Source organism: Malania oleifera, chromosome 9 (assembly GCF_029873635.1).
Source record: "Malania oleifera isolate guangnan ecotype guangnan chromosome 9, ASM2987363v1, whole genome shotgun sequence".
Lineage (NCBI taxonomy): Eukaryota > Viridiplantae > Streptophyta > Magnoliopsida > Santalales > Ximeniaceae > Malania > Malania oleifera.
In genome coordinates, this window is record NC_080425.1 from 25,409,313 (window position 1) to 25,422,096 (window position 12,784).

General features: G+C 36.7%; 2 protein-coding genes across 5 annotated transcripts in view; one reads left to right on the top strand and one right to left on the bottom strand.

Moving 5' to 3' along the window:
• The window catches only part of LOC131163994 (fatty acid amide hydrolase), a 79,307-nt gene extending 69,455 nt beyond the window's left edge, over nucleotides 1–9,852 (top strand). For all 3 annotated transcript variants that reach the window (XM_058120865.1, XM_058120866.1, XM_058120867.1), the window contains exons 19-21: nucleotides 4,543–4,604; nucleotides 9,230–9,325; nucleotides 9,455–9,852. In XM_058120865.1, the coding sequence (XP_057976848.1) occupies nucleotides 4,543–4,604; nucleotides 9,230–9,325; nucleotides 9,455–9,523 (227 nt within the window). In that variant the 3' untranslated portion in view covers nucleotides 9,524–9,852. The remainder of the gene's footprint in view (nucleotides 1–4,542; nucleotides 4,605–9,229; nucleotides 9,326–9,454) is intronic.
• A 546-nt stretch (nucleotides 9,853–10,398) lies between these two features.
• Nucleotides 10,399–12,784, bottom strand: part of LOC131163995 (phosphoglycerate mutase-like protein 1) — a 34,624-nt gene continuing 32,238 nt past the window's right edge. For both annotated transcript variants that reach the window (XM_058120869.1, XM_058120868.1), the window contains exons 6-10: nucleotides 12,440–12,514; nucleotides 12,193–12,281; nucleotides 11,709–11,828; nucleotides 11,062–11,106; nucleotides 10,399–10,977 (exon numbers count right to left, since the gene is read on the bottom strand). In XM_058120869.1, coding sequence (XP_057976852.1) covers nucleotides 10,884–10,977; nucleotides 11,062–11,106; nucleotides 11,709–11,828; nucleotides 12,193–12,281; nucleotides 12,440–12,514 — 423 coding nt within the window. In that variant the 3' untranslated portion in view covers nucleotides 10,399–10,883. The remainder of the gene's footprint in view (nucleotides 10,978–11,061; nucleotides 11,107–11,708; nucleotides 11,829–12,192; nucleotides 12,282–12,439; nucleotides 12,515–12,784) is intronic.

Genomic DNA, 12,784 nt, shown 5'->3' on the forward strand with positions numbered 1-12,784 from the left:
CAAAGCTCTCTTCAACCTCCAAAATTGAACTTCCCTCCTTTGAGACACACAGTGATAGGAGCAACTATAGTGCTGAAATTCCTTATAAGTCTCCTGTAGAATGTGGGCAAAGCATGAAAACTTCTTGTCTCTGTAATTGTTCTTGGAGTAGGCCAGTTGGTCATAGCTTCAATCTTTGATAGATCAACTTCTGTTCCCTTTGCCCAGACAATGAAACCCAGGAAGTCCAACCTGTCCACCATAAATCTGCACTTCTTCATGCTGGTATAAAGCTGATTTTGCCTCAAGAGCTGTAGGATAGCCCTCAAATGATTACATGAATTTTCTTGTCTGTACTGTACACCAAAATATCATCAAAATAAACAACAACAAACTTCACAAAGAAAGCTCTTAGCACCTGATTCATAAACCTCATGAAGGTTCTGGGTACATTGGACAACTTATAGGGCACCAACCACTCATAGAGCCATTCCTTGGTCTTAAAGGCTGTTTTCCACTCATCTGCAGCCCTAATTATGATCTTGGAATAAACGTGAGATCCAGCTAGCATGTCAAGCATACCATCTAATCTTGGAATAAGAAATCTGTATGCTTTCCACACACATTCTCCAAGTTCCATCCATCTTAGGAGTGAGTAAAGCTGTTAAAGCACAAGGACTTAGGCTTTCTTGAATAAATCCCTTTCTGAGAGTTCCATAACCTGCCTTTGAAGCACTTCATGCTCCTTTGGGCACATTTTATGTGTGGCAAATCAGGTAATGTGGCCTGTAGTAGAACAGCAATTTTTGATGTTGTATCTCTCTCATGGAGGGGAGCCCATCAGGAAACTCATCAGGCATCACACCTTTGAACTCATTAAGAATTCCTTGACATCATTTGGGAACTCCAACTGCAGCTTCCCTTCCTTTTGAAAGAGGAAGTAAATCAGCCCACTTTTCTTACTTTATTGAGCAGAATCCCTTTTATTTAAGAGAGCAAGTGAACATCCATTTTCTTGCCTCTTAACATCAGCATCCTTCATCGATTTCAGCACAAGTTTCTTCTTTCTCTCACCACCATTCAAAAAAAATGAATTACGTATTCTTGATGCCATCATGGATTGTGCCTTTGTCATATTGCCAAGAGTCCAAGACCACCCAAGAAGAATCTGATATGCATCCATGGGACCCACATCATAATAAACAGATTCTTTAAAGGAACCAATTGAAAAGTTAACAAGGCATCTCGAAGAGATGATTACCTCACTTCGTTTATTGAGCCACATAATTTGGTATGACTGTGGATGTCTTTCGGTTTTAATCCCAACTTGTCTACAATGCCTTGAGAAACCAGATTCTCACTGCTCCCACTATCAATTATCAAGTCACAAAGCTTTCTACCTGCTGTGTATCTAGTTTGAATGTGACAACAAATGACTAAAGCCCCACCAAGGATATCACCTTCAATCCCTTCTTTGCCACATCTTTTTCAGTTTCCAGTTGCTGCTCTTGGTCCTCAAGAAATGCTAAATTCTCTTCACCATTAGCCTCTGGAGCTTCAACAAAATTAACTCTGCCTTCAGCCCTCTTTGGAAAGTCACTGGACTTGAGCCCAAGCTCGAAACATCTATAGAATTTCAGCACTGTTTTCTCCTGTTTACTTGGGTTACTTTCCCATTATTGCTGCTGGTTGGTTTCTTAGCACATGTACAAGCAGCTGTCCGACCACCTCCAGGGCTGCCACCTACCTTACTAGTTGATGCACCACTGCTGGGTTTTGTCTCAAGCTTCTTAGGCATGTTGTAAGTTGTGACTCAAATTTTAGTGCAAGCTGATAGGCACCACTCACCTTATAAAGATCGCAAGCTTACTTGGTTTTGTATGGTCATTTTGAGACCATTCACATAGCGACTAACCATTTGAGTTTCGATTTCAGCAAGATTGCACCTCCATGAAAATCTATGGAACTCCTGGGTGTAGTCTTTGACTGAATTCCCATGCTGCCTCAAGTTTTGAACCCTTTTGGTAGAAGGTTTGCTCATAATCTTGTGCTAATAATTGAGCCATCAGCTTCTCTTTCATCTTGTCCTGTCTTTTGATTTTCCTTTTTCCCCCCGTTCTCATGATCATTTTGATAATGTTTCCACCAAGTAGAAAGCAGGTCCCGAGCTTTGCTTCCACAAGCTTCTCTTTCCTCTCTTCCATCACATCTTTCCATTCAAAATAACTCTTAACACTATCAACCCAGTCCAAGAATTCTTCGGCTTCTATATCACCATCAATTCTGAAATATTTACTTGTACTCATTACTCTTTGGAATTTTGTAGAGCCCGTACAATGCGATCAATCCATTGTGGAGGCCTTTCATTTTGTCGTGCCAGCAAATAGGATGTTATATTACCAATTTACCTTAAAGCTTAAGCTGTTAGGTTGTGGGCCAACAATGTATATCAAGCCTCAACACTCCCCGCATGTGCAGCCCGACAGCATGTGGGAAGATAAACACACAATAAATAACACCCATTACAGGGAATACAATGATATTTTTAAACAGCACACAATAAATGCAGGCAACAAGACTAGATCCCAGGACCTCCTAATAACCAACTCTAATACCTAAAAGTTTAAGTTGTTAGGTTGTGGGCCAACAATGTATGTCAAGCCTCAACATAGGACAATTTTTAGGCACAATAGTAACGTAATCCTCACATCAGTACCTGTTTTGGCACTGTTTCAGAATAGTTACTACAGCTTTCTGCTAGCCTCTCATGCCTTTAGCAGCAATGGAGGTATTGGTAGGCACTGCGGCGTTGAATCCCCAACCTTACAACAGATGATCCACAACGGGATATTGTATTTTTGTTGGTGGTAACTTGGTATCCTAGAAGAGTAAGAACGGACTATACTGTCTAGCTCAAGTCTGAGTCAAAGTATCATGCTATAGCTTGCACTGCATGTGAACTTGTTTGGATAAAGCACATGTTGGAAAAACTTGGTTTCATATTCTCGATCTATGGAGTTGATGTGTGATAATCAAGCTGCTATTGGGTTACTTTCTGGAAAACAACCCATAACTGGGTATTGTATTTTCATTGATGGTAATTTACTATTCTGGAAGAGTCAGAAAGTGGTGGCTAGGTCAAGTGTTGAGTCAAAGTATCGCGCTATGACTCACGCTACATGTGAACTTGTTTGGTTAAAGAACATGTTGGAAGAACTTGGTTTTCCACATTCTCGATTCGTGGAGTTGATGTGTGATAACAAGTTACTATTCATATTGCCTAATCCTAGTTTTCCATGAGCAAACAAAGCATATTGAAGTTGATTCTCACTTTGTTTGGGAAAAACTTGTGCAGTAGCTCATTACAACCACTCGTATGAAGTCTGAGTTGCAACTTGCAGATCAATTCACAAATTCTTTGGAGGGTTCTCGTGTTAAATTCATTTGTAACATGCTAGGTGCTTATGATACCCATGCTCCAGCTTGAGAGTGAGTGCTGCTGGTTTTTTTTGGTCATTTAGCATGTGTTATTGCTGTGTTAGTAGGCATGAGTTTGTGAGGGTATTATGATCATTGTTATGTACTTGATATAATTTATAAACAGAGCATGAGACCTATCACTGTGATAAGGTCTTTCAATTCACCAAATACTTCAACACAAGATATCACCATTTTGAGTGGTTTCCTGGACAACTGACAGTTCTTGTGTAGCCTAGTTAATAACGTTATCATGCATTCAAGATGCTTGCATCTTTTTTAACAGACTATTTAAATTATTCAGAAGCACTTGATGCTTCTAAACATTTTATTTTTGAACCAGGCCAAGGAATTGCATCAGATTCTGAAACAGAATTTTCTCTATTGTAAATGTCTAGAAAGTAGAAACCAGATGACAAAAAAATAAAAAATAAAAAATAAAAGAAGACTCCCAGTTCAGGTGCCATTGAAGAAGGTTATTGATTTCTATTCACAAGCAACAAAATTTGTGCTAGTATTTCAAATGTTAGTTGATCCATGCAATCCTTCTATTCTGCTCTGAGCTCTAGCAGTGTGGTTAAGAACAAAAGAATGTGACCACAATCCTCGTAGCTTGATGTACTTGCTATTACTACCTAATATACCATGAGTTCATGCTTCATAGTCAAGACTTCAGAGTACAAGGGACCAAACATAGGGTAGTGATGTTAAAGTTTGTTATACATTGTTGGCCCCACAACCTAACAGCTTAAACTTTTAGTTGAAGTGGTAATCTTTGATGGTATTAGAGCTGGTTACCAAGAGGTCCTAGGTTCTAGTCACATGCTGTCAGGCTGCATGTGCAGGGGATTGTTAGAGCTTGATATGCATTGTTGGCCCACAACCTAACAGCAAAAACACATGTTCTCTGTAAGACCTTGTATCTTAAATTGTAAAGTCAGCTGCAATCATCAATTTCAGAACATTTTACTTGACAACATTATGCTATGTATGGAGTAAGACGTGACTCTACTGTTGCAGTTGGTGCAAATCATTGGGTCTATAATTTAGACTATTAGTATTTATACACTTGTCTTCTTGTTTCAGGTTATCTGATGCGGTTTATTATAGCAGGAAATCTTCTTGGACTCCCAGCCATTTCTATTCCAGTGGGTGATAAGTTTCTTGTTTTGTTTTATTTTCTTTTCTTTCTTTCTTTCTTTATTTTATTTTCATTTTTTTTTTTTCCTTTGAGCTATAGTCACTAGACTAAACAGTATGTTACATTGTTTTATGACTGCTTGTATTTCATTCTCTAAAGCATTCTTAATGCAGGCAAGCTGAACCCAATGGGGAAAGTTCCTATACGAATTTGAGAAATCCCAATAGTTATAATAAAATGTTGTTTTTAGATTAAAAATATATATATTTCATTAGAAGAGAGAGAATATACAATAAGGAGAACAAGAAGTCTTCCTATTCCAAAAAGAAGAAAGAAAAGAAGGAAAAAATGACGCAAAAAAGGTGAATCCTATCCCATAACAAAGAGGAAGTCAACTTTTTGCCCAGAAATATTTGTGCATTTAGTTCCAGCCACATTCCCCACAACACTGAGAACCGCAAAACTCCACAATGCAGAGGCATCTTTACTCCTACCAAACCAGAAAATAATGTGGCCGGCAAATCCTCCACCAACTCCAGACAAGACCAATGCTTTCCCATAAACCAAAAAGTTTATTCCAAATTTTCCAAGCAAAAGCACCACGCAAAAATTGATGAGTTACTGTTTCTGAACTATCAAAACATAAAGGGCACACATCAGGAGAAAGTGCCTTCAAGAATCTCCTACTCTACAACAGATTGTTGGTGTTAATGCTATTAAGAACAACCGACCAAATAAACCCTTGATTTTAGAGGGAACTTTGGCCTTCCAAATACTTTTATGGAGTGGGGAAGACATATTATGATAAAACATTATTACTCCTAGTAAATCAGAAAAAATATGGGTGAAATTCAATTCTAAGTCAAATCAATTGTCATGGTAGTCTTCTTTATTTGATAGAAGAATAGGTATTGCATTCTTTGTTAGATTACCACTTCATCTAAAAGCCTTACCCGTTATGTTATGGGCCAACAATGTATATCAAGTTTTAAAACTCTGTTGCCCATGCAGCCCAATTGCACATGGAGAGAAAAAAAAAATAAATGATGAGTGACACCCACTACAGGGAATAATATAATTTTTTAAAGAAAACAACGAAAAATGCAGGCACAAGACTAAACTCAGGACCTCCTGGCAACCATCAACTCTGATACCATTTAGATACTGCTTTACCTAAAAGTTTAAGCTGTTAGGGAGCCAACATGTATATCAAGCCTTAACATTAAATAACTTAATTGCTTTTGAGTAGGACATAAACTTGAGGACTAGAAGTCTGGAAATAAAAACATTTTTGGAACTTGATTGTACAAATGCTCATTTTTGTACTTGAATCAAATAACAATTAAAAATATGATTAAAATAATGAAAGTTCGAAATAATACAAAGTACAATTATTATAATAAAAATAAAATTATTATTATTTTAGTTAATTATTATATTTCAGTTCACTTTTACGAGAGCAAACTTATTTTCCGTGACAATTGAATAATAGTAAATATTTTTTTAAATGGCATTTATTATTTTTAAAGTTTTTTTTTGAAACATGGACATTTTTATTTTAATTATATTTTAAATTTATATGATTATTTTTTTTCATTTTAATTGGAAAATATGTATAAGAATGAATCCTTTAATCCACCAAAGTTAATTTTAAATATTAAAGAATTCTAGCAACATGTTGCCAAAACCACAATATCTAAATTTCAGGTTTTTGGAAAATAGCTGGAAACCAACAGTAGAAACAGCAAATGGTCAATGTAAACAAATGAATTTTCATAATTTGCTTCATTACTGTATAAAAACAAAAACAGAAAACAGAAATGATAGCAAACAGACCCTTAGCATTGAACACACTTCCGCCAGTTTGAGCTAGTTTGTCCAAGTTGCTCAATCAGGCCATTTCTGCCTAGACTAACAAGATGACTCGTTCTAGTCACCTGGTGCCAATCTAGTCCAAGTTTTAAAATTTTGGTTAATTCCACTACAATCAAAGAAGTTGCTCATAGATGCATTTCTGAAAACACACAAGACTAATCCTCCCAAATGCTTGCTAGACAAACATCTGACCTTGAATGCTATAAATAAAATAGAGAGAATTATTGTCCAAACGAAAAGATAAAAATGCTAAAAACCAAGAATCCATTGCCATGTCCAAACTCTCCAAAATGGAAGATCGACAATTTTACGCCCAGAACCAATCTACTTAGATGTTAAAGCTCAATATACATTGTTGGCCCATAACTTAATAGCTTAAGCTTCTAGATAAATGGTAGCATAACATGGTATCAAAGCTATGGTTGCTAGGAGGTCTTGGGTTCTGGTCTTATTGCCCTTGTATTGTGTGCTTGTTGAAACCTATCTTATTCCCTGTAATGGGTGGGTGTTACTTGTCATTTATTTCTAACTCCACATGCAATTGGGCAACGTGTGCAGGGGAGTGTTCAGGCTTGATATACATTATTGGACCACAACCTAATAGCCTAAGCTTTTACGTAAAGAGGTAATTGACTATTAAACTTTCAATCATGAACAAACAATTAGAAGGAGAGAACATAACAGTAAATCCCAACTCGTAAAGTTGATTGATTGACAACAAACTAAAAGACACTTGTGGAACAAAGGAGACAATAGGATAGAAAAGGTAGATGATGATGAAGGAAGAATTGAACCAAAGACACAACATGGGATCCATTATAAGTGAAAATCGTAATAAGAAAAGAAGGGGAAACACCATTGCTAATAGAAAACAAGTTTGGTGTTATATTACGAGAAGAACATGAATCATCAAAGTAATTGGAGATATAACTGTAAGTACGTGACCTATTGTGTGAATGGTAGAAAGAAGCACGAGACTGAATCTCAGCAGAAGCATTAAGCATAGACTACAACCACTCAATCATTGATTGAATTGCAGTTGAAAACACAGTATTGGTGCTGAAATTGGGAGTGACTTGTGCTGTGGAAAGATGTGATGTTTGAAATAATGAAGGCGAAGAACACTCAAAAGGGAAAAAGACTTCCTAATGCCCTTCTGATGGAAAAATGCATGTCAATTCCAACCTGTGATTTTCACTTTCTAAGAGTAGGCAATAACGGAGGCTGTGATGCAGAAATAGCAAACTCAGAATGAGGATGAGATACAATGTTTGCCACCTTAAATTGTGTATCCACACATTAGTAAGTTAAGGGAGTACAATAGAGAATAGCACCATAAAGAGGTTCCAATTGGTCCTAAAGCATCATAAAAATCTTTACCAACCCCTCTCTCTCTCTCTCTCCTCCCTTGCCTCCCCCCCCCCCCCCAACATACAGTTTCTTCAAATCATTCCACGAGGGCTAGTGGATCACAATGCGTGTTCATTAATTGTACAACTCTTGGATGGTCTAATCCCCTTATTTGCTCCTTGAATTTCCATCACAATGGATATTGTTTGGTGTTATAGCTTGATATACCTTGTTGGCCCACAACCTAAATAACTTAAGCTTTTAGGTAAAGTGGTAAATTAACATGGTATAAGAGTCGATTACCAAGAGATCCTAGATTCTAGTCTTGTTGCCTGCGTTTATTGTGTGGTATTTAAATATTATCGTATTCCTTGTTATGGGTGTTATTTATCATTCTTTTATCTCTCCATGTGGTATCGGGCTGCACATTCAAGGGAGTGTTAAAACTTGATACACATTGTTGACCCACAACCTAAACAGCTTAAGCTTTCAAGGAAAATGGTAATCTGACATTTTGCAAATCTTGATTCAAAATACATTGTTTTGAAGTAACTTCATACGTCTTTTGAAATTGAAGAATTAAGACCTTGGTTCTAAGGAACTCTGTAACCAGGCGAGTTTCTCAGCATTTACATTTCCCACTTGGCACTGGATATGTGAAAATCTAGAATCTTTGGATCAGGTGGTTTAAGTACCAGTAATAGAGTCTCATCTCCCTTCACCAAGAAGGAAATTTTTCATTACACTTGAACAATTTGTATAATTCCCTCCATTCAATTGAACGCTGATTTTTTGAATCCTTTCATCTGAGATTGACATGATTGTACAAAACAAGATAAAAATTGTAGGGATGCAACTGAGATTTCAATAGATTAAAACATTGCACAAGCACAGGGCAGAAAAATGCAATACAGAGTTGAGCAGAGCACACAACTTGCAGAACAGTGCAATATAGAGGACTCACAGTAATTATGGGGAAGTAGAATGACAAAATAGAGCAGGGAAGAAGATTAGCAACCGGTGATTTCTTCGAGTGCTGTGAGGATCTGATACCAAATGATAATGCAGAAACACTTCTACCTTTTGTTATATTCCAGACAAGTCACCAATGTACAGACATCCAGTGCTATATACATTACAGAGCTATAAACCTAAAAAAGATACCTAAAGCGAAAAAAATAAATCCTTAAAGTAATAATATATACAGCTTACAGTTGTCATGTTGCTCATATATTGTCTTGCATAACTTGTAGTTTGAGGCTTCTTTCTGCTAAGGGGTCTAATTTTCATTTTGCTTTTCTTTGAATAAGAATTTGCCTGCGCTCATTGGATCAGACCACTCAAATTTTTACAATTCTTCAAAGTATTAGCTTCTCATTATTTGTATTTAACATACTCAATGCTCAGGTTGGCTACGATAGACAAGGACTTCCAATAGGTTTACAATTAATTGGCCGTCCTTGGGGTGAAGCTTCAATATTGTGTTTGGCTTCTGCGGTAGAGGTATCAATCTGTCAATCAGAATAAAATAAAAGAAATCTACTTTGTAGTGCATGCAACCATGTATGCTTCACTCTGTTAATAATCATATAGCACATTCAGGCATTATAACATGAAATACTGTGTTTTCAGGAACTCTGTGCAGGGTCAAAGAAGAGGCCAGCATCATTTTATGATATTCTGAAGGCCAATCAGGAGTAACTTGGTTTATTTTTTGCTGCATGTCCTGGGGGAAAGCATTGCTTGCTTTTTTTGTTTGTTTTCTATGTAAGGGTAGCCCTCTGGAGGAGCTCAGGAGCCTATTTATGATATTCTGAAGGCCAACTAGGATTTACTCGGTTTACTTTATACTGCATGTTCTGAGGGAAAGCATTGGTTCCTCTATTTATTTGTTTTCTTTATTAGGGTAGCCCTCTGGAGGAGTTCAAGAGCCTATCTCAACTAAAAGCGTTTGTTGCTTCTTATCTGTCACCAAAAACATGATTTTCATGCTCGGGCCGTTGCTATTAAAAATAAAAATTAATCCTCAAGGTGTGATTCAGGTGATAGTGCAGACTGTGAGAGTGCCTCTCACGAGGTTAGGTGTTCAAACCTCCCGGATTCGTTTCCGTCCCTGGACTCTTGAATTTATCCTCCCTTTGAAGTTGTGGGATCAACTTCAAGAGGCGCAAGATTAATTACGTGGACCGTAAAATGTACACGTAGATACTCGGTGCGTAATCCAAAAAAAAAAAAAATTGGTTTGGTGTTCAAACCCTCAGATTTCATTCCTGAAAAATGCAGCACACATTTTGATAATGGTTCTCAATCATTATTGTATATATTTATGGCAGCCTTGTCTAATGCTTGCTACAACCACCAGTGGCAAGGAATAAACATATTCTTGGGGGGCTTGAAATTTCATAGCTTTATGTTATTTAAAGAAAAAATTGCCATAGTTGATCCAATTAACCATTAATCAGAGGGATATCATTACCTAGAAGAAACATTATAACCAGACAAATACAATCCAGTTAACAGGTTGGCACCTTTTTAAGCCACTAATCTCTCCATGGAGCAAATGATAACTATACAAATGTTCAAACATTCATGCTAATATTATTTGGAAATGATAATTTTTAAAAGTTGAGAAAAACAACTCTTCAGAGCATAAGCATGTAACGGCAGTAACACAGGACCAGAGACTAGCCTGTACAAGTTTGATGCATTTCTAATACTAACAGGGAAAAAAAAAAAAACATAATTCAGTTACCGGAATGGTCAGAAAAGAGCTCTCATTGGCTACAACCATAACATTGCTCCCTATGTATTTTCTAATAATCAAATACATCTCATTTTCTTTCCGAAAGAATAATTGTTGTCCATCACTTCCGTCATTGGCCAAACCATAATCTCCATATAGAACTAGTCTTGAAATTCCCAACCAAAACCACCACGGCATCCAGAGTCCACGGACGTTCAACCCTTCTTTATAACACTCAACTTCAACCCTTTAAAGACTTCACTAGCCAGCCATGCACTGTATTCATTTATATGTAATTCTAGAATTGGGCACTTCTATTTAGTTTTTCTCATCCACAGCATCACTAGGGAGGTCTGGACCAGGAGGAGTATTTCCTGGATAGTTGGTTGATGAGGTATCCAACCCTGTCATACTGGGGAACAGAGATATAAGTTGCAGTACAAATCCTGAATAAGGATTGATTAATATCTCCAAGGAATGAAATTGACAAACTTACCTTCTGTCAACGATGACCATGGAGCGGAGCTCACAATTTGCAAAGCTGCAAGTACATGCTACAAGGTCAATTCTTACAAACAAAGAACGTGTAACAGTAGAGTGATTGTGTCTATGAAACAATAAATTAATTCCTACTTTATGTCATCTGTTTCCTTTCTCAGCATCTTTTTTTCTTAAAGAAAATGGTTTTATATAAAATAATTTTTATGTGCGCTTCAAGAACACAAGCTCATGAGAAAGCTACTTCATTGCAAATAAAGTGTGCTGTTTTGTTTTATGGACAAGCATACAAAGGCATGCAATGACAAGCAACTGTCTACAGGATGTGTGTGCATGTGTGCGCGCATGTGCATGCATGCATGTGTATAAAATAAGAATAAAGCATACTAACAAGAATGAGAACCAAAACTTATTATTCCAGCCACTTAAAGGAATTTTATTTTGGTCAACTTTGAAGGGTTAGAAAATCAATGTCCTTAATATTTGTATTAAAATATATAGAGACAGAATGTTGAATAAAAAAAGAAATTCAATACATACCAGAGGAGAAAAGAGAGACAGTTGAAATGGAACATGTATTGTGTAAAAGGATGAGGGTTTGCACTATCAATTGTTTAATCAAAATAAGGTGTCATGGGTGCATACTGTTTGCATATCTCTTTCTTGACCAAAGGGTAACAGTCGTTTCCAAATGCACTCAATGTATGAAACAAAAATCCGCTGTGGGTAACTATTGCTATCTCCTTCTCCTTCCGTGTCCACAGCCTGCAGGAATGAAAAGGATTGTAAAGATGGCCATGAGCTTGAATTCAGAAGAGTCAAACTAGCATCATGAGTAAAGATGAGTGATCCCATTATTTTTTAAATTTATAAATTATAAAGGGCACACATGTGACTTTTTACAGCAGCTGTCTTGGTTTCAAATCACTCTCGAGAGAATAATGAAACTGATGTAAAACAATGGGAGGCTCGTGTTTCATATCTTCAAGTCCCAGTTAATTTTCTCTTGAAGTTGCCAGAAGACATCGATAGGGAACTATCAGAAAATCACTTTCAATTTTGAGGATCTAAGACAACCATCCCAAATCTAGATGTCCAATCATAGGAAGTTTTTAAACAAGGTAATTACCAGTTCAAGAACTTCAATCCCCTAGCTGCAACTTCTTCATTTGTCTCTCTAACGTTGGCCTTCCACAGTATGTCCTCGTCACTATCTATCTGAATATAAATCCAAAATTTAATCAACATAACACTTCCTATGAACTTAACTGGAATTTGTATCATGCGTCCAAGACTATTCACCTACTATAAGATGAAAAGCATCACATGAAAATTTTTTTTTCTCTGAAAAATATTCTAGTTATCCAAGTACTTGCCAGTGCAAAATCAATTGCAGGAAATAGTAACTGATAGTCACTGATGGTTCTTCTCTTATCACAAGGGTGGACTCCCTGCAGGGAAAAAAAGTATAATAAAAAATAATGCAATGCATGGTATCAAACTTTACAGACAATCACACAAGCAGAAAAACTAATGTAACTGAGAATCGTATGTATGCCATATTCAACGGGGATTCTGAATTCCTAGCAATAAAAAATTTTTTAAAACACTAAATAATAAATACCGCATTTAATAGGAGTTTATTTCTGTTTTAATAGCTCCCAGAATTGCCTTTGCATAAGTTTCTAACAACAGTTAATTCAAATTTCTCTACCAAGATA